At 44.9% G+C, this 21,494-nt stretch overlaps 1 protein-coding gene across 1 annotated transcript in view; it reads right to left on the bottom strand.

Annotated features, from left to right (window-relative positions):
• SLC28A3 (solute carrier family 28 member 3) overlaps positions 1-7,454 on the bottom strand; it is a 107,396-nt gene extending 99,942 nt beyond the window's left edge. The window contains exon 1 of the mRNA XM_075860606.1: positions 7,395-7,454. Within this exon, the coding sequence (XP_075716721.1) occupies positions 7,395-7,454 (60 nt within the window). The remainder of the gene's footprint in view (positions 1-7,394) is intronic.
• Positions 7,455-21,494: the final 14,040 nt, after the last annotated feature.

Here is a 21,494-nt window from a genome sequence, read left to right on the forward strand (position 1 = left end):
GGGCCATACAGCCGTAGTGGGATAGCAGCTGGCCAAACAGTGTACCAAGTAAAGTCTATAGTCCAAGCAAGGGTATCTGTGGTAGTACAGACAGTAGCGATGATTAGTCTCAGATGGGACCTTGGCAGCAGACACCAGGCGTAGTGTAACACAACACGTCTGGAACAAGGTAGCACGGGATACAGGATACATGTAGCAGGAATGGGAACACTGGGAAAAGGAAAACACTAAGGGACCATTTGCTAGACTGCCACGGGAAAACACAACAGCGCTCAGGCAATGAGTGAAGGGGCAGGGCCATTCTTAAAGTCGAGGGTGATTAGACAATTCTAAACATGTGTGCGCGCTGGCCCTTCAAGGCCATGTCTGAGCTCGCACGCGCGGACCCTATTGGTCACTGTAGGGCAGGATGGCCGCATATGCTGGCATCTCCGGGAAGGAAGGCGTCGGCAGGATGAGAGGAGTCTGCCATGTGCGGCCGCGTACGTTACACTGACTCAAGTGTATTATATGCCCACACCACTCTTATTACACCCTTATCATGATTTGATGTGCTTTATTGCTGAAGTTGGCCAAACATCTTTGGGTTGTAAGCCAATTCTAGGCCAAATTGTGCTGGGTGAGTGTTAAGGATCTGCCAGGCACAGCTTCTGTATCTACGCCCATAGGTAATCAGTCTGCACCTGCTTCTATGTCTGTGAGACTGACTCCATCTTCCACCACTCAGGATGGCAGGCTTAGGAGTGGGAGAGCCTATCACAGCCTGGCCAGACGGAGCTAGCTCCCGCCCTCTGTCTATTTATACCTGCCTTTAATGTTCCTCCTTGCTTGTGATTCTTCTCGTTTGGTTTCCTGGCCCTGCTGCAGCTTCTTGAACTATTTGACCCTGCTTCATATTGACCCTGGCTTACTGACTACTCTCCTGCTCTGCGTTTGGTACCTCGTACACTCCTGGTTTGACTCGGCTTGTTCACTACTCTCCTGCTCTGCGTTTGGTACCTCGTAAACTCCTGGTTTGACTTGGCTCGTTCACCACTCTTGTTGCTCACGGTGTTGCCGTGGGCAACTGCCCCTTTTCCCTTGCTTCTGTGTACCCTTGTCTGTTTGTCTGTCGTGCACCTATTGAGTGTAGGGACCGTCGCCCAGTTGTACCCCGTCGCCTAGGGCGGGTCGTTGCAAGTAGGCAGGGACTGAGTGGCGGGTAGATTAGGGCTCACTTGTCTGTTTCCTTACCCCCATCATTACAGTGAGTAGTTACATCAAATTATATCAAATATATTATTCATTCATTGCACATAAATATATTGACACTCAAAAAAACAATGGCTTCTAATGAACATATTGTTCCATGCATGTAAATTGCTAATAGTAAAACATTGTAATTTCACTTAAATTGTGTTTTCTGGCACAAAGAACAATAAATTAATCAGCATAACCTGTCACTTAATCCACACAAATGAATATTAAGCAACAGCAGGGTGACTGGAAGTTTTACATCTCAATGTTATTTTCCATTGGAAGAGCTAAAACGTTGGTGGCAAAGCCCAGTAAATAGTGAATGATATGAATGGGTGAATTGTATATGATCAACAATGGAAAATTTACATACAGTTCCCCCTTTAGGAATTTCTGAGCCCCATACAGCCAAGGACTCTGGGCCCCCCTCCATTGACAAGGGCTTCAGCAGGGGGGGGGGGTTGTGGCGCGAGTCGGACGGGTCCCTTTTTTTCAGCCACGTGACCGGGCCCCTGACAGCAGTACCAGTAGTACTGCCCTGATGGCGACCCTGCTTACATATCTCTGCTTGCCCTTAATCTGTGTAAAGATCTTAGGTGTAATTACTCTTGGCATGAAGGAATGATGGGTGTGATGATTAGCGCAATGATTAATACTTTATGTATTTGTGCATTTAGATTTTATATTCTGTTCTAAAATACATATCACACGCTTGAAATTCACCCTTTTACTTTGTCGCGTTCTAGCATCTGCTGAATTTAATCTCAGCGGTCAGATGTTACTTTGTAGAAAACAGGATTTTAAACTTCTGGGTCATCTACTTGCAAGTCAGTCAGAAGATCCTGATAGTGAAATTTTTATGTAGATGTGCTACCAGAGACCATGCTGATGCTCCCACACACAGAGCAATAAACCTCCCCTGCTCGTTCTATGCAGATACCATTGTATTACAAGTTATAAAGTGGAAATTGAATGTCTTTAGTTTGGGCACATTAAGTAGGAAATGTAAGAAAATAAACTGTGGAAGTAGCAAAGAAACCAAATAAAAGACCAGCTTCCAGATACATATAGTCTATACCTGTATTTATTTTGAATCCTTTCATCTTTATGGCATTATTGTATGTTTGAAGGCTTTTATGGCCTGGGTCAATATAAGCTTAGAAATTGTACTCCCTACATGCAGTACGTGTAAATAGAATTTGGAAAGTGCATCTCAATATAAATAAAAGGCTTAAAAATATCTCTTGGACCACTGTAGTAACTGAGAATTCTGTTCCTATGTAACAAGGAAAATAATAAGATGAAACCATAGTTCTCTATAATTTTTAATTATTAAGGCCTCATTCACACGACAGGGTCCGAGTGTCGGCCGGGAAAATTGTCCGTTTTTGGCCGATTTTCCCCGGCCGGTCTGCATCCACTTTGCATCCGTTCCGATTCCGTTCCGGGCCGTGTTGCCGTTTTTACCGGCCGATTTGGACCTGATTTGCATCCAATTTTTTCCCTGTCCGTTTTAAAATCGGATGAATTTCATTTAAATTTGTTGCCACACACAGCTCTCTGTAGATAATGGCACACAGCCCCCTGTAGGTAATGCCACTCAGACCCCTGTAGGTAATGCCACCCAGACCCCTGTAGGTAATGCCACCCAGACCCCTGTTGGTAATGCCACCCTGCCCCCTGCAGGTAATGCCACCCAGCCCCCTGCAGGTAATGCCACCCAGCCCCCTGCAGGTAATGCCACCCTGCCCCCTATAGGTAATGCAACCCTGCCCCCTATAGGTAATGCCACCCTGCCCCCTGTAGGTAATGCCACCCTGCCCCCTGTAGGTAATGCCACCCTGCCCCTTGTAGGTAATGCCACCCTGCCCCTTGTAGGTAATGCCACCCTGCCCCTTGTAGGTAATGCCACCCAGCCCCCTGTATGTGATGCCACCCAGCCCCCTGTAGGTAATGCCACCCTGCCCCTTGTAGGTAATGCCACCCTGCCCCTTGTAGGTAATGCCACCCTGCCCCTTGTAGGTAATGCCACCCAGCCCCCTGTATGTAATGCCACCCAGCCCCCTGTAGGTGATGCCACCAAGTCCCCTGTAGGGGTTGCCACCAAGTCCCCTGTAGGTGATGCCACACAGCCCCCTGTAGGTTGCACCCATCCCCCCCCCCCACATTCCAGAAGAAGTCACTGACTTCAATGTCCATATATGGACAGTGTAGTCACTGACTTCTCCTGGAGAGGAATTCCCTGCCACAGGTCGGGAATTCCGCTTCAGAAGTGAGTGACGTCACTGTGTCCATATATGGACAGTGTAGTCACTCACTTCTCCTGTAGCAGAATCCCCGGCCATAGCGTCGGGGATTCCGCTGCAGAAGTTAGTGACATCGCTGTGTCCATATATGGACAGTGTAGTCACTCACTTCTCCTGTAGCGGAATCCCCGGCCATAGCATCGGGGATTCCGCTGCAGAAGTGAGTGACATCGCTGTGTCCATATATGGACAGTGTAGTCACTCACTTCTCCTGTAGCGGAATCCCCGGCCATAGAGTCGGGGATTCCGCTGCAGAAGTGAGTGACATCGCTGTGTCCATATATGGACAGTGTAGTCACTCACTTCTCCTGTAGTGGAATCCCCGGCCATAGCGTCGGGGATTCCGCTGCAGAAGTGAGTAACATCGCTGTGTCCATATATGGACAGTGTAGTCACTCACTTCTCCTGTAGCGGAATCCCCGGCCATAGCGTCGGGGATTCCGCTGCAGAAGTGAGTGACTTCGCTGTGTCCATATATGGACAGTGTAGTCACACACTTCTCCTGTAGCGGAACCCCGGCCGGGGATTGGGGATTCCGACTCCTATAGGGAGCAAAAAAAGACCCTCCTCCTCCTCACATGCACTCTGCACTGTGAGGAGGAGGAGGAGGAGAGAGAGCACGAGCGACGGAATACATGGCCATCACTCGGAACACATTCCGGTGTATTACCCGGCCCCATAGACTTTTATGGGAGCCGGGCGGCCGGGCACCCGGCCGAAAATAGGGCATGTCCCAATTTATTTATTTTTTGCGTTTACGGCCCGAAAAACACCCGAAAATGGTCCGTGTGAACATACCCTAACATACACATGGTCAGTGCCGCTATGAAATTTCTCCATTGATAGATATCGTTAGCCAGGAGCACTACTATAGGGGGAAGCAGAGGTAGCAGCAGTGGTGGATCATCATTAGGTGCGGTTCAAACCGCACATGACCGCACGGGCCCCCTCATGCCCAGTGGCGTCGCTAGCACCGGAGGAGGCCCGGAGCTAGCGACAGCCACATTCACTTGTATTTGCGTCCTCAGGACGCAGATACAAATGAATAATACAGGCTGCAGGCCACATTAGGCCTGTAGACTATAAGGCGCTGGGAAGACTTCCTGCGCAGGCCGGTGTGATGACGTCACTGAATCATGCTGGTCTGCACATGCGTCCTGCCCAGAGGATGTGCAGCGCTCCGTCCGTCGCGGGAACAGCGCAAGGTAAGTAAAATATTTTTTAGTTTATTTGTTTTTTTCGGGGGGGGGGGGCTGTGTGTAGCACTATACACAAGGGGGAGCGCTGTGTCACACTACATACAAGGGGGGAAATGCTGTGTAGCACTATATACAAGGAGGGAGCGCTGTGTAGCATACCTCCCAACTTTTGAATTCAGAAAAGAGGGACATTTTAAGCCACGTCCCCTAACCACTCCCAATATCCAGCATAAACACATCAAATCACGGCCAGATCCTTCTGCAAATAACACACGCACATTCTCACTGCGGATCTCTAGACTGTCTGGATATCACAGATATTATGGATCCGGTTATATCGTCTTTGTGTTACTTTTCCTATCTTGGGTATAACATTTGCTCATCATGGCGGTAGCAGCTGCAGGACAAACCAAATGGCTGACAACAATGAAAGTCAAGAGGGAGACCCTGTGGTTGATGACTTTTCAATTGACAGGTAGCAGAGTTACATGATGGGGATTTTTTTTTTTCCAGTTGTGTAACTCTGCTACCGGTCAATGAAAAAATCATCCACAAGAGACCCCCTGTAGATAGCTCCAGACACAGCCCTCCTGTAGATAGCTCCAGATACAGCCCCCCTGTACATAGCGCCAGACACAGCCCCCCTGTAGATAGCTCCACACACAGCACCCCTGTGCATAGCGCCAGACACAGCCCCCCTGTAAATAGCTCCAGATACAGCCCCCCTGTACATATCTCCACACAGAGCCCTCCTGTAGAGAGCTCCAGATACAGCCCCCCTGTACATAGCGCCAGACACAGCCCCCCTGTAGATAGCTCCACACACAGCCCCCTGTAGATAGCTCCACACACAGCCCCCCTGTAAATAGCTCCACACACAGCCCCCTGTAGATAGCTCCACACACAGCCCCCCTGTAGATAGCTCCACACACAGCCCCCTGTAGATAGCTCCACACACAGCCCCCCTGTAGACAGCTCCACACACAGCTCCCCTGTAAATAGCTTCACACACATCCCCCTGTGGATAGTGCCAGACACAGCCCCCTGTAGATAGCTCCAGATACAGCCCCCTGTAGATAGCTACACACACAGCCCCCTGTAGATAGCGTCAGATACGGCCCCCTGTAGATAGCGTCAGACACAGCCCCCCTGTAGATAGCGCCACACACAGCCCCCTGTAGATAGCTCCAGACACAGCCCCCCTGTACATAGCTCCACACACAGCCCCCCTGTACATAGCGTCAGATACAGCCCCCTGTAGATAGTGCCACACACAGCCCCCCTGTAGATAGCGCCAGACACAGCCCCCTGTACATAGTGCCAGATACAGCCCCTTTGTACATAGCGTCAAATACATCCCCCTGTAGATAGTGCCACACACAGCCCCCTGTAGATAGCTCCACACACAACTCCCTGTACATAGCGCCACACACAGCCCCCCCCCCTGTAGATGGCTCCACACACAGCACACTGTTGTCTTCTTATTTGGCAGAAAGGCATTTGTGGTGCGCTATCCAACAACAGGGCTCAGGTTCGACATTTACCTCTATAATCCCTATAGCTACACTACTGCTGACCTAGGAAGTTATTTTAAAATGTTAGCATTTAATTATGACCTTTAATTTTTGTTATTAAAAACCATATAGGATTAGATCCCTCATCGAATCTCAGTGTTGAGGGAATCTTATTTAATAAAATCAGTTTGCATCCCTTTCATCGAAACCCATTTTTAACATTTTAAAGAATGCAGGATGTAATTTCAGATTACAAAACATTTCATCTGTCATCAATTTTTTCATCAGATTTCCAAAGGAGATGGGAGGGGGGAGCAAGGGCAGATTGATAAAGATACACACAGGGGTGCTGCATCTTCCTGGTAAGAGTTATATGTCACCCGAGTGCTGGATTCTCATCTACACTGCTCATCACTGCTAGATAGAAATAGGAAAGCAGGATTTTCCTCTTTTCTGTATGCAATGTATAGAAAACATGATAGCAGTTAGGTTCCAACCACTAGTTCAGAGACAACTGAGAATTAGAGATAGAGCCTGCAGAGAGGAAAACTGCTAAATAATGCAGAATACAAGTCATATAATGGCCAGAAATAGCATTATTCCTCATGTATACACATATGACAGGTTATTCTGAAAGTCATCTGAAAAGTTAGGTACGCTTTCATTATATAAAATATTTTAAACAATTATATTTTTAGAGGCACTATGTTTAAAAACTAAGACACCAATTGTAACTATCTCTGTTGTACAAAAGCAAAATAAATGTTTTTTATAGGAATAAAAAAAGAGAAGTTTTATAGCTAATACTTGTAACTCACTTCCTCCCCTTTTCCACATGCTGGTGGATGAAGCATGCAGTGCACACCTCTCCAAAGCAATCTGACAAAAAGCATCTAACAAGTCATAACATGGAGTATTTGGCAATACGCACCGATCTATTGTATCACTATATTTGTTATTGTGTTGCTGACTGCACCTGTTTCTAGCTTGCTTAGTGCACTTGTATAGTTATTAAAAGCAAAGTCTAATTGCATACATACAAATAATACAAAACAGTAATAGTAGTTATAAAAGCTACATATACGTATATACTATATCCCAATTCAAGAATGAATTTTCTACTAATATACCCACTTTACCTGAAAAGCAGAATTAGTAAGACCCATAGTTCCATCCCGGCTTTTATCACTGAGCTCCATGTCACAACAGCATGAATTTGTAAATGTTCCAACCACACAAGTGACTCCTGAACGTACAAGTGCAGAGATTGACTTGCCTGCTGTCACTCCCAGCTTGTATTTTTTTTCCCTGCTCCACCCTTTAATAGTTGTTCATTCTTACATAGATTGATAAAGACTGTAAATTGGTCATTTCCACATAAAGGTGGGAACTGGTGCAACTCCATGTGTCAGTGCTTTATTTACCCAGAAGTGACAATAGTGTCTCATTCTTGCACAATGTTCTTGTATCACACGTAGCAAAAAGTTAGTTAACTTTGTGATTGACACAGAAACGCACGTAAATTAATGAAATAATTGGAAGGTTTTTTGTAATTACCTGGGACATTGTAATAGTATATATATATATATATATATATATATATATATATATATATATATATATATATATATATATATATATATATATAAATAAAAAGACATACAGTAGAATTGGGACTGCTGAAGTCCCGGTTTATAGGAAAGTGTGGACTATTGGAAGCAATCCTACACACACAGGAATTTTGAGGCAGATTTTGAACTGTCAGCATTGTTTTTACACTTTTCTTCTGTGATTATTCACGGCATTTGCCCGCGACCGTTGAATCGAATGCCAGCACCGCGGGTGAAAAACGCCACCTAAACCACTCAGAAAAGAGCGCCACAGGTTTTTTCTGCCTTCCATTGATTTCAATAGGAGGTCAGAGGCAGTAATCGCTGGAAGAAAAAACATGCCCCTTTGTTCTGTGAGCTGCCAAAAGCCACACAGGTAAAAAAGCGCCTCTGCCTCCCATTGAAATCAATGGGGGACGATTTGGTCAGTTTTGGCACTGATTTCAATGTGCTTTACGTTCCAAAAAAATCAGTGTGAACTGACCCTTGTACAGTACATACATACAAATCATCAAACACATACATATATACATACATTTATACACACACACATTTATTTATACTTAAAGGGGTTCTCCGGGCATTTGATATTGATGGCCTGTCACGATCTGGGCCGCACCACCGTAGCAGAGTAGCAGCTGGCCAAACAGTCCTAGTACAATAGTACCTTAAATAGTCCAGAAAGTAATGGAGGCTCGGCACAGATGAATTTGTAGACACCAGACGTGGTGTAAATCAGCAGGCGTGACCGGTGGTACAACACAACTCCAACAGGTTAAGGCACAGGAACAGATATAGCACAGGATACAGGTAGAAGGGCACGGGAACAACGGGAAAAGGATAACACTAAGGGACCATTTGCTAAAACTAACATGGGTAAACACAACAACGCTCAGGCAAGAGTGAAAGGGCAGAACCCTTTTTATAGTCCAGGGTGATCATGGGCTAATTACAGATCTTACTCATGAGTGTGCACCGGCCCTTTAAGGCTGGATGCGAGCGCGCGTGCACGCCCTACAGGAACTAGTGCAGCGATGCGGAAGCGAGTGCCGGCGTCTCTCAGGAGGGAGATGCCGCTCGGCCCTCACTCGTCCATGGCTGCGGCCATCGGGGGGCAGGTAAGAACGACGGTCTGCGGCTGGGGACGTTACATGGCCTATCCTTAGGGTAGGTCATTGTTATCAAAACGGTAGGGGTCTGACTCCCGGCACCTCCGCAAATCAGCTGACTGAAGGGACCTTTTTATAGCTTACCAGGCACAGCTCTGTACACATCCGTGGTGGCTGTGCCTAAGATTTTAGTTTAGTCCCATTTACTTTAATTGGACCGGAATTGCAATCCCAGACACTGCTGCTACGGATGTGTACGGAGTTGTGCCTGGTAAACTAAAAAGAGGCCGCGCATTCAGTCAGTCAGCCAGCTGGTCAGCAGGGGTGTCAGAGTTAAATCCCCGCCAAGCTGATATTGATAACCTACTCTAAGGATATGCTATCAATATAAAATGCTCAGAGAACCCTTTTAAGGGCCAATAACATGGGACCAATATTGTTTGATAAAACATTATATTGCGCACATGTTTACAATCATTGTACAGTGTAAACATGTTCAGCGATTGCACAATCTGCGAGAATTTGCTTATTTGTTGTTGATCTAATTTTATATGATGGCATAAAAATGATTCTTCGTCGGTGTTATATACCCTCGTGTAAACATGCTTCAGCTAATCGTCACATTGGAAACAGGAGGAGAAGAAAAAAACTTGCAATCTCAAAAGCGATCAAGATGACGAAAAAACATACGATTACTGTTACATATAAGGGCATGTTTTTTGAATGTTAACACCTTAAAATATTGTCGATTGGCCCTCGTTTTTAACAGTTTATCTACACATGTAAAAAGACACTAAGCCGTGTTTCGTGGATGAGTGTCGTGTCCTCCGCTGTGTGTCATTTGGCTAGATGGTCTGCGATGAGGTTTGTTATAACTTCCTACTTTTAAGTATTACAGTGGGCGTAAGGAGAAAGCGGCATAGTTACATACATATACATATATATGAGCATAGGCCCCCTTCCCTAGATTACATTCAGGGACTAAATGTACACATATTGCTGCCCATCACAGAGAAACTGCCAATCACTGCCATATTATCGGGTAATTTTCATGTTAATTCCGCATGTAACTAATTATAGTACCATGCAGGACTAACATGGAAATTACCTGATAATATGACACTTCCTGTCCGGCACCTGTGGACATGACCCATATATATGAGTTTAGGCCCCATGCTGTGGCCTAGATTACATGTAAGGTCCTAATTTACACATAGTGCCGACTGCCACAGAGGATCGGCTGCCCACAGATGCCAGATTATAAAGTAATTTTCACGTTAATCCGGCAGAGGACTATTTTGCAGTTTCTACAAGAGTATACACATATCGATGTTAACTCTAAAATTATTGTTTTGTCCCTACTTTAACAGACAGATTTATTTTATATATTCCTATTTCAGTGTTGTCTCAATCCAGACATTTCATCTTCTCTGATTACACTCCGATCCCATTTTTACCTTCTTTTTCCAATGTACAATGACCATTGATATTATTCTTGGAAAGAATTGCTGCTCCCACTTACTGCTCTCACATGGGTCCTATTTTTGCCCTGTAATGTATTGTGGTGTTCTGAATACTGACCTTAGCTGAGGCTACAGAGACCTTCAGTTCTATGAATGTAGAGTTGAGTTGTCGTTACAACCTTGCAATCTTTTTGGCAGAAATTTTGTAGTTCTGAAAAATGTACAAAGAAGAGCAACAAAACTAATACGTTTAATTGAGAATAATAGTTATTATTAAAAAGATTAAAAGAGTTGAAGTAAAGATTAAAAGAAGTACATTTATTTAGTCTCAAGAAGAAGCATCAGAGGGGGACATGCTAAACTTGTACATTTCTATATAAATTGCCCATACAAAAAAGCTGTTTAATGTACAGTGCCCTGAACAGACAAGGCAGCACTTTCTTAGTCTAGAGAATAAGAAGGTTTCATCTCCAAAGACAACAAAGCTTCTTTACTGTAAGAGTGGTGACGTTGTGGAACCGTCTACCTCAGGGGCTTTTTTTTTTGGTAGCAGAAACAATTGATGGCTTCAAGAAAGGATTAGATTATTTCTTAGAGCAAAAATAATCAGCCCTTATGTAATTTATAGAATTCTTGTATGCATGTGGATCCAGTCTGATCACCAAGTGGGGTCAGGAAACTTTTTTTTCTTTTTTGGGAGCTTGGTTTATGCCCTAAATGGGTTCCCCCTCCTATCCTTCTTCCACACCCTGTCCACTTCAGAACCGTATCTTACCTTAACCACACTATGTAACTACTGTAAATGTGACTATGTGTTTACTAGTCTTCTCTTTTTTTCAATATTGCACTTTATTGAAATATCAGACACCATTCAGTAGAGTTACGTCATAATATGGAACATTTGGAAATACTCTTTATAGTACAAATATAAATAAGTTAACCCAGAAATAGAAAATGTCAGCGTACAGTATTACCTTGCCTGTTCAAAGCAAGATCCAATTATAGCACATATGATTGCATTGCTTATAAAAAGTATTTACCCCCTTTACAATATATCAACAGAAGTTGAAAATACATTTTACACTCATTATATCTATTAAGCACAAAATAAATGTATAGATAACTACTGTATATACCCCCTGCAGGTCAGTATTTAGTATTGAGTCTCCTTTGACATCAATGACTGTAAGGACGGGTCAATTTTTATCATTCTTGTTTGCAAAACTGTTCCTACTGTGATTAAAAATAAGGGCTTCATTTTATTCGCCATTTTTTCTTCAGATTAAAATGAATACTGTGTAAATGAATGGATCTTTCTGTTATTGGAGTCCCAAAAAAAGAATCTATCAGGGTCTTGCTTTTTAACTAGATAGAATAGTGTGCAGGCTGAGCTTTTCTTTCCAGTATTTTTTTGGCATGCAATTTAGACCATTATGCTCGCATATCTTTTTTGGGAAAAAGGCTGAACTTGATGGACATACAGTGAAGGAAATAAGTATTTGATTCCTTTCTGATTTTGTAAGTTTGCCCACTGTCAAAGACATGAACAGTCTAGAATTTTTAGGCTAGGTTAATTTTACCAGTGAGAGATAGATTATATATATAAAAAAAAAAAAAAAAAGAAAATCACATAGTCCAAATTATATATATTTATTTGCATTGTGCACAGAGAAATAAGTATTTGATCCCTTTGGCAAACAAGACTTAATACCTGGTGGCAAAACCCTTGTTGGCAAGCACAGCAGTCAGACGTTTTTTGTAGTTGATGATGATGTAGTTCATGAATTGCAGGCAGATTTAAACAAACTAAGTGTTTGGGCGTCCACTTGGCAGATGAAGTTTAATGTAGATAAATGTAAAGTTATGCATCTGGGTACCAACAACCTGCAGGCATCATATGTCCTAGGGGGAGCTACACTGGCGGATTCACTTGTTGAGAAGGATCTGGGTGTACTTGTAAATCATAAACTCAATAACAGCATGCAGTGTCAATCAGCTGCTTCAAAGGCCAGCAGGATATTGTGGTGTATTTTAAGAGGCATGGACTCGCGGGACAGGGATGTAATATTACCACTTTACAAAGCATTAGTGAGGCCTCATCTAGAATATGCAGTCCAGTTCTGGGCTCCAGTTCATAGAAAGGATGCCCTGGAGTTGGAAAAAATACAAAGAAGAGCAACGAAGCTAATTAGGGGCATGGAGAATTTAAGTTATGAGGAAAGATTGAAAGAATTAAACCTATTTAGCCTTGAAAAAAGACGACTAAGGGGGGACATGATTAACTTATATAAATATATTAATGGCGTATACAAAAAATATGGTGAAATCCTGTTCCTTGTAATACCCCCTCAAAAAAGAAGGGGGCACTCCCTCCGTCTGGAGAAAAAAAGGTTCAAGCTGCAGAGGCGACAAGGCTTCTTTACATTGAGAACTGTGAATCTATGGAATAGTCTACCGCAGGAGCTGGTCACAGCAGGGACAGTAGATGGCTTTAAAAAAGGGTTAGATAATTTCCTAGAACAAAAAAATATTAGCTCCTATGTGTAGAAATTTTTCCTTCCCTTTTCCCTTCCCTTGGTTGAACTTGATGGACATGTGTCTTTTTTCAGCCGTACTAACTATGTAACTATGTAACTATGTAACTATGAGGTTTGCACACATATTAGATGGAAATTTTAGCCCACTCCTCTTTGCAGATCATCTGTAAATCATTAAGATTTCGAGGCTGTCGCTTGGCAACTCGGATCTTCAGCTCCCTCCATAAGTTTTAGATGGGATTAAGGTCTGGAGACTGACTAGTCCACTCCATGACCTTAATGTGCTTCTTTTTGAGCCACTCCTTTGTTGCCTTGGCTGTATGTTTCGGGTCATTGTCGTGCTGGAAGACCCAGCCACGAGCCATTTTTAATGTCCTGGTGGAGGGAAGGAGGTTGTCACTCAGGATTTGACGGTACATGGCTCCATCCATTCTCCCATTGATGCAGTGAAGTAGTCCTGTGCCCTTAGCAGAGAAACACCCCCAAAACATAATGTTTCCACCTCCATGCTTGACAGTGGGGACGGTGTTCTATGGGTCATAGGTAGCATTTATCTTCCTCCAAACACAGCGAGTAGAGTTCATGCCAAAGAGCTCAATTTTAATCTCGTCTGACCACAGCACCTTCTCCCAATCACTCTCAGAATCATCCAGATGTTCATTTGCAAACTTCAGACGGGCCTGTAGATGTGCCTTCTTGACCTTGCGGGCACTGCAGTATTTTAATCCATTACGGCGTAATGTGTTACCAATGGTTTTCTTGGTGACTGTGGTCCCAGCTGCCTTGAGATCATTAACAAGTTCCCCCCGTGTAGTTTTCGGCTGAGCTCTCACCTTCCTCAGGAACAAGGATACCCCACGAGGTGAGATTTTGCATGGAGCCCCAGATCGATGTCGATTGACAGTCATTTTGTATGTCTTCCATTTTCTTACTATTGCACCAACAGTTGTCTCCTTCTCACACAGCGTCTTACTTATGGTTTTGTAGCCCATTCCAGCCTTGTGCAGGTCTATGATCTTGTCCCTGACATCCTTAGAAAGCTCTTTGGTCTTGCCCACGTTGTAGAAGTTAGAGTCAGACTGATTAATTGAGTCTGTGGATAGGAGTCTTTTATACAGGTGACCATTTAAGACAGCTGTCTTTAATGCAGGCACCAAGTTGATTTGGAGCGTGTAACTGGTCTGGAGGAGGCTGAACTCTTAATGGTTGGTAGGGGATCAAATACTTATTTCTCTGTGCACAATGCAAATAAATATATATAATTTTGACTATGTGATCTTCTGTTTTTATTTTTTATATATAATCTATCTCTCACTGGTAAAATTAACCTAGCCTAAAAATTCTAGACTGTTCATGTCTTTGACAGTGGGCAAACTTACAAAATCAGCAAGGGATCAAATACTTATTTCCTTCACTGTAGATAGATATTAAATATATTTTCATAAGCAAATTAATTTTTTCACTTCTTGTGTTCTATTGCATTTTAATAATTCAGCATCATCTGTATCTCTCTTACAAAAGAATGTAGTCCTGTTTGTAGCCGCAGAAATAAACTACTGTTAGCAGTCTGTAGTCAGTGGGCAGATGAGGTAACTTTTGTAATTCTGGAGCAGTCCTCTCAGCACATTTATTTATGGGATTTGTATAATCCTAATATATTCCTAATATTTAGTGAGACATTTAATGAGAAAAAAATGTAAACTATACTTGAATTATAGAATTAGTATTTTGCTAGGTTTGTGGTGTGTGAGAGGTCAATGGTTTGTAAACGGATCAAATAGTAAAATATTTGCTATAATAAGTATAAAGTTAGCAAAATCCTTTAATCCTCTGCTTATGAGGAAGTTGGGTGTCTGTCAATATGGCAGGTGTTGTCACCAGGGGTTGAACAGCAAAACTGGCTAGTTATGCAAAATACTCAACCTTGTTGCCATATTCCTGACTAAAAACTGTAGGCAATTTAATTTAGGAATCTGCGAACGTTTTGTGACTACCTGTGTCGGAGTTGTAATGATGCTCATCAAAGAAGTTTCCTCAGTCAACGATACAGAATTTTGAACAGTCTGACATAATTTGAGAATACAATGAATTATATTGAATTAATAATTTTTTTGTCAGAGTGAGTTACTGTGTCACGGCCGTGGTCGCGGACCGCCACCGTTCCTTACCTTGCGACGGCTGTGACCACAGACCGCTGGCATCCTGCCAGCGTCTCCCTCCTAGCCCGTCCGGCCCAATTCTTAATGTTAGAATGCGCACGGTCGCGCACTCGGTCCTGGACTTAAAGGGCTAGCGTGCGCACATTGTTAAAAATTCCCTAATCCATTCCTGATCACTCTGGACTTTAAAAAGGGCTCCGCCCTTTCACTCCTTGCCTGAGCATGGTTGTTGTCTACCCATGTTCGTATTGTAAATGGTCCCTTAGTTGTTTACTGCTCCCAATGCACCCTTGCTCTGCTACCCGCATCCTGTATCCCGTGCTGTGTTTTTTTCCTGAGCCTTTCTAGTGTTGGAGTCGTGTTCTGTCATCTGCCATGTCTGCTGTTATATACCATGTCTGGTGTCACCTGCCACTCCTGCAGGTATACACCAAATTTGGTGTCATCTTCTACTCCTGGTATCATCCGCTACGTCTGGCGCTACCTGCCACGTCTAGTCCCATCCGTGCAAAGGCCTCTGCCACTGACCAGACTATCTCAGGTACCCTCGTGCTATGAACGTTTGTATAGACTTTGCATAGACTGTGACTTGGCCAGCTGCCTCTCCCTTACGGCGGAGTGGCCTAGTGTGTCCACATACCCCTAAATCGTGACAGTACGCTCAGGCCATGGACTCCACTGGCCAACCTAAGACTGCAGTTCAGGTGATACAAACCGATATGCGTGACCTATGTGCACTCCAGGATCAACTCCTCGTGGCTGTAAACTCCATCATCGTCCGACTGGATCAACCTCCTGCTCCTCTTCCAGATGCTGCTGCCATTCCACTGCCCGTTACTCCTCCTGTCTGTTCCGGATTCAGAGTTTCGCTGCTTCTTCCTCCCCGCTATGACGGTGACCCTAGATCATGTAGAGGGTTCATCAATCAATCCTATCATTCATTTTAGACTATGAGCTCATCTCTTACCCTCTGATGAGGCCAAGGTAGCGTTCATCATTTCCCTTCCTGCTGACAAGGCCCTGGCATGGGCGAACATCCATCTTGGAACGAGAGGGACCTGAATTCTCAGACCTAGCTTTATTGTTACAGACTTTTCGTACTGTGTTCGAGGAGCTGGGTCGAACATCCTCTGCAGCGGCCACTCTGCTAACCCTCAAGCATGGAGGTTCCACAGTAGGAGAGTATGCAATCTCCTTCCGTACCCTGGCAGCAGATTTGGCATGGAACAATGAGGCGTGGATGGTGACCTTTTGGCAGGGACTGTCCTCGCACATCAAAGATCTTCCTTCTACTCTGGATGCTCTTATCTTGTTGGCTACCCGGGTCATCATGTGGATTCAGGAACGTGCTCAGGAGGTTCGGCGAGAGAGATGTTTCCAAAGACTGGCACCCTCATTCCAGAGACCACTATTGCCTTCCCCTGTTGCTCTACCTGAAGAACCTATGCAGGTAGACAGAATCAAACTGTTCGAGCAGGAGAAACAGCACAGACGCTCTTCAGGTCTGTGTCTGTATTGTGGCCTTAAAGGCCGTTTCATGCACCAATGTCCATTAAAACCGAGAAACTCCAGCACCTAGGGTTGGTTGGAGAGACAACCCTAGGTGGGACGACGACAAAAGTCAAAGCCTCTTCCAAGTTATCTATTTCTGTGACTATCATTTCTGGAGAGACTTCACTCTCCTCCTCTATCTATCTGGATTCTGGAGCAGCTTCAAATTTTATCCAGCAGGATCTAGTGGATCGTCTACATCTACCCACAAATCTCCTGGAGAGACCCCTAGCTGTTGCCTCTGTGAATGGACTACCATTGCCCGACCCTATTGTGTCCATCACTAAACCACCGACACTACAAATCAGAGTTCTACACTCAGAACAGATCACCTTCCTCGTTCTACCCAGAGCGATCAACCCTGTCCTGCTGGATCTGCCTTGGCTTCATCTAAATGCTCCGGTTCTCGACTAGAGTTCTGGATAGGTCCTCCAATGGGGGTCCAAATGCCTTGCCCGCCGCCTGCCACAGGTTCATCCTGTTTTGCCTCCACTGCCTTAGTCACTCTTCGATCTACCGCCACATTATGCTAGTTTTGAGGACATCTTCTGTAGGAAGGAAGCAGAGACTCTTCCTCCTCATCGCATTTACGACTGCCCAGTTGAATTACTTCCTGATGCCTTGCCACCTCAAGGTCAAGTTTATCCTCTCTCCCTGCCTGAGACCCTAGCCTTGACGTTATGGAGAACCCTGAGAGAGGGTTCATCCAGAAGTCATCCTCTCCGGCCGGAGCCGGATTCTTCTTCGTGAAGAAGAAGGATGGATCTCTTCGTCCATGTATCGACTACCGGGGTGTGAACCAAATTACGGTTAAGAATAAGTATCCCTTGCCCCTTTTCTCAGAACTTTCCGATAGAATTCGTGAGACCAAGGTGTTCACGGACATGGATCTAGGCTGGGTGTTTATAACTTGATCCGTATCCGCAAAGGGTGGAAAACCACATATAACACCTGAGACGGCCATTATGAATACCTTGTGATGTCCTTTAGACTATGTAACGCTCCAGCTGTGTTCCAGGAGTTTGTAAATGACATTTTTTTCGAGCCCTGCTGTATGTCTGCGTGGTGGTCTATCTGGACGACATCCTGATTTACTCACCTATTTTGAGGACACATCAGAAGCATGTTTGTCTGTTCGCCAAGTTCTCTCGCGGTTAAGGGGAGATCGCCTATATGCTAAACTCGAGAAATGTATGTTCGAGGGGAACTCCCTGCCCTTCCTGGGCTACATCCAGGGCCGGCCTTAGGGGTGTGCGAGCTGTGCGAGCGCACAGGGCGCTGCCCCCTCCAAGCATGTAGAGGGCGCCACTGGGCTCTGCCTCTACTCTGTGCTCTGTTCTTAGTTACACACACAGAGTAAATAAGACCCGAGGAGCAGAGGAGGAAGCTCCACCCACAGCCCATCCTGCACGAAGCCTGTGATCCTGTCAGCAAGGAGACATGGTAAGTTTCTATGTGTGTCTCTGTGTATATGTGTCTCTGTGAATATACAGTGTGTGTGTGTGTATACAGTATGTCTCTGTGTGTATACAGTGTTTGTGTGTGTGTGTGTGTGTGTGTATGTGTGTGTGTGTGTATACAGTGTGTCTCTGTGTGTATATGTGTATATGTTACAGTGTGTGTGTCTCTGCATGTGTTTATGTCTCTATGTAAAAGTGTGTGCAATATTAAAGTAGAACAGATAAAACTAAGATATCTGTGCTGCCCCTATATACCCTGCTGCCCCCTATATACCCTGCTGCCCCATTTATATCCTGCTGCCCCTATATATCCTGCTGCCCCTATATAACCTGCTGCCCCTTATATAACCTGATGCCTGTTATATACCTTGCTGCCCCTATACACTCTGCTAACCCTTATATACCCTGCTGCTCCTTATATAACCTGCTGCCCCCTATATTACCTGCTGCTCCCTATATATCCTGCTGCCCCTATATATCCTGCTGCCCCCTATATAACTTGCTGCCCCTTATATACCCTGCTGCCCCTTATATACCATGCCGTCCCTTATAAACCCTGCTGCCCCATATATAACCTGCTGCCCCTTATATAACTTACTGCCCCCTATATACCCTGCTGCCGCCTATATACCCTGTTGCCCCTTATATACACTGCTGCCCCTTATATACCCTGCTGCCCCCTATATACCCTGCTGCCCCTTATATTCCCTGCTGCCCCTTATATACTATGCTTCCCCTTATATACTGTGCTGCCCCTCTATATAAGGGCACTCTGCTGCCCTTATATATATGCCTCTTTGTGTGTGTGTTTATATGTGGCTGTGGGTATAGTTATCATCTACGACATTATCTGTACTCAGAGAGTTATCACTGTGTTATGTGTGGTGTTACATAGGACTGCAGGTAACATCTACTACATTATCTGTACTCAGAGAGTTATCACTGTGTGTTATCTGTGGTGTTACATAGGACTGAAGGGAACGCCTACTACATTATCTGTACTCAGAGAGTTATTACTGTGTTATCTGTTGTGTTACATGGGACTGCACGTAACATCTACTACATTATCTGTACAGCAGAAACAGGGGAGTTGGATCCAGCGCTGAGAGTGCAAATTCTGTTAAAACGGGAATCTATTTCCAAGTTTTATTTTGTCTTGGTTAAAATCGCAGCAGAGAGGCTACGAACAAAAGTTGGTGACGGGTAGGTATAGTCCAAAGTACAGAGAGGAAGAGAGGATAGGCGGTAGCTCTCTGTACTTTGGACTATACCTACCCGTCACCAACTTTTGTTCGTAGCCTCTCTGCTGCGATTTTAACCAAGACAAAATAAAACTTGGAAATAGATTCCCATTTTAACAGAATTTGCACTCTCAGCGCTGGATCCAACTCCCCTGTTTCTGCTGTATCTTTCGCGTGCGCCGACACGAGGATCCGTGTGCCGATTCCCATACCCTTCTTGTGACAAGGTGAGCTGGAGGATTTTTTTCATATTTTTTCTGTACATTATCTGTACTCAGAGAGTTATCACTGTGTTATCTGTGGTGTTACATAGGACTGCAGGTAACGTTTACTACATTATCTGTGTCACGAAGCGGGTTAGTGGACCCACGTAGCGGGGAGGCAGCTGGCCAAAAAACAGGAAACCCCAGAAATACAATGTCCCGCACAAGGGTACCTGGATAGTCCAGACGAGGGCCGCAGTTCTGGCACAGATGGAGATGGGTGCAGAAGATAACGCCAAACGTGGCGGATGACACAGGTGCCGCAGGTAGCGCCAGACGTGGCGGATTCCTCCGGACGTGGCAGGTGACACAGGACGTGGCAGATTCCTCCGGACGTGGCTGATGACACAGGACGTGACAGATTCCTCCAGACGTGGCAGATGACACAAGACGTGGTGGATTCCTACGGACGTGGCAGATGACACAGGGCGTGGCACGAATAGATACTAAAGGCACAGCATGGGAAAGAGGAACAGGGAACAAGGCACGGGTAACAGCTGGAACGGGAAACACTAAGGGAACATTTGCAAGACAGACTGGGAAAACTAACAACGCTCAGGCAAGGATTAGGAAATCGTGGCAGTTGATGATGATGACGACTTCCGATTTGCGCGCGCTGGCCCTTTAAGGCCGGGCACGAGCGTGCGCGTGCACACCCTACGGGACACAGCAGAACGAAGCGGAAGTGAGCGCTGGCGTCTCCTAGGAAGGAGATGGGGACCAGCGCTCACGGATCCATGGCTGCGGGCATCGGGAGGTGAGTAAACCCGATGGCCCGCGACCATGGACGCTACAATCTGTACTCAGAGTTATCGCTGTGTTATCTGTGATGTTTTATAGGACTGCAGGTAACATCTACTAAATTATCTGTACTCAGAGAGTTATTACTGTGTTATGTGTGGTGTTACATAGGACTGCAGGTAACATCTACTACATTATCTGTACTGTGTATATAAGTGCCTGTGTGGGTACATATAGGTCTGTATGTGAATGTGTATTTGTGCTTGTAAATATGTGCCTTTTATGTATTTCTATATGTTCCTGTCTGTGTATGTATCTATCTGCCAGTGTGTGTGTGTGTGTGTCTGTGTGTGTATGTGTGTGTGTGTGTGTGTGTGTGTGTGTGTGTGTGTGGGTCTGTGTGTGTGTGTGTGTGTGTGTGTGTGTGTGTGTGTGTGGGTCTGTGTGTGTGTGTGTGTGTGTGTGTCTGTACGTCTATATATTTACCTGTATGTATATATTTCGGATGTGTGTATGTATAGTTACTATGTAACTAGGGTGAAATACGTCTTAGAATGGCCACGACCACAGGGCCTTTGGTCCATGCAACGATTTCTGGGTTTTGCAAACTTCTATCAGCAATAAATCCCGAACTTCTCATCTCTGACTGCTCCAATCTCGGCCCTCACCAAGAAGGGGGTGAACGCCAAGGTTTGGCCTCTGGTGTCAGAATCAGCATTTATTAATTTCAAGGGTGCTTTCACCTCAGCATCTGTTCTCCATCACCCTGATGCTTCTAGACAGTTCTTTCTGGAGGTGGACGCCTCTTCCGTAGGAGCGGGAGCACTACTATGCCAAAAGAACACTAAAGGCAAAATGGTGACTTGTAGCTTTTTCTCAAAATTATTCTCTCCAGCAAAACGCAACTATTCTATCGGGGATCGGGAATGGACGTCAAGTTGGCCTTAGGGGAATGGAAACACTTGCTGGAGGGTGCTATCCATCCTATTATCATTTATACGGACCACAAGAACCTCACGTACCTACAGTCGGCTTGACGATTAAATCCACGCCAAGCCAGATGGTTGTTGTTCTTCGCCCGATTTCAGTTTTTGCTTTACTTCCA

This window comes from Rhinoderma darwinii, chromosome 1, assembly GCF_050947455.1.
Source record: "Rhinoderma darwinii isolate aRhiDar2 chromosome 1, aRhiDar2.hap1, whole genome shotgun sequence".
Taxonomy (NCBI): domain Eukaryota; kingdom Metazoa; phylum Chordata; class Amphibia; order Anura; family Rhinodermatidae; genus Rhinoderma; species Rhinoderma darwinii.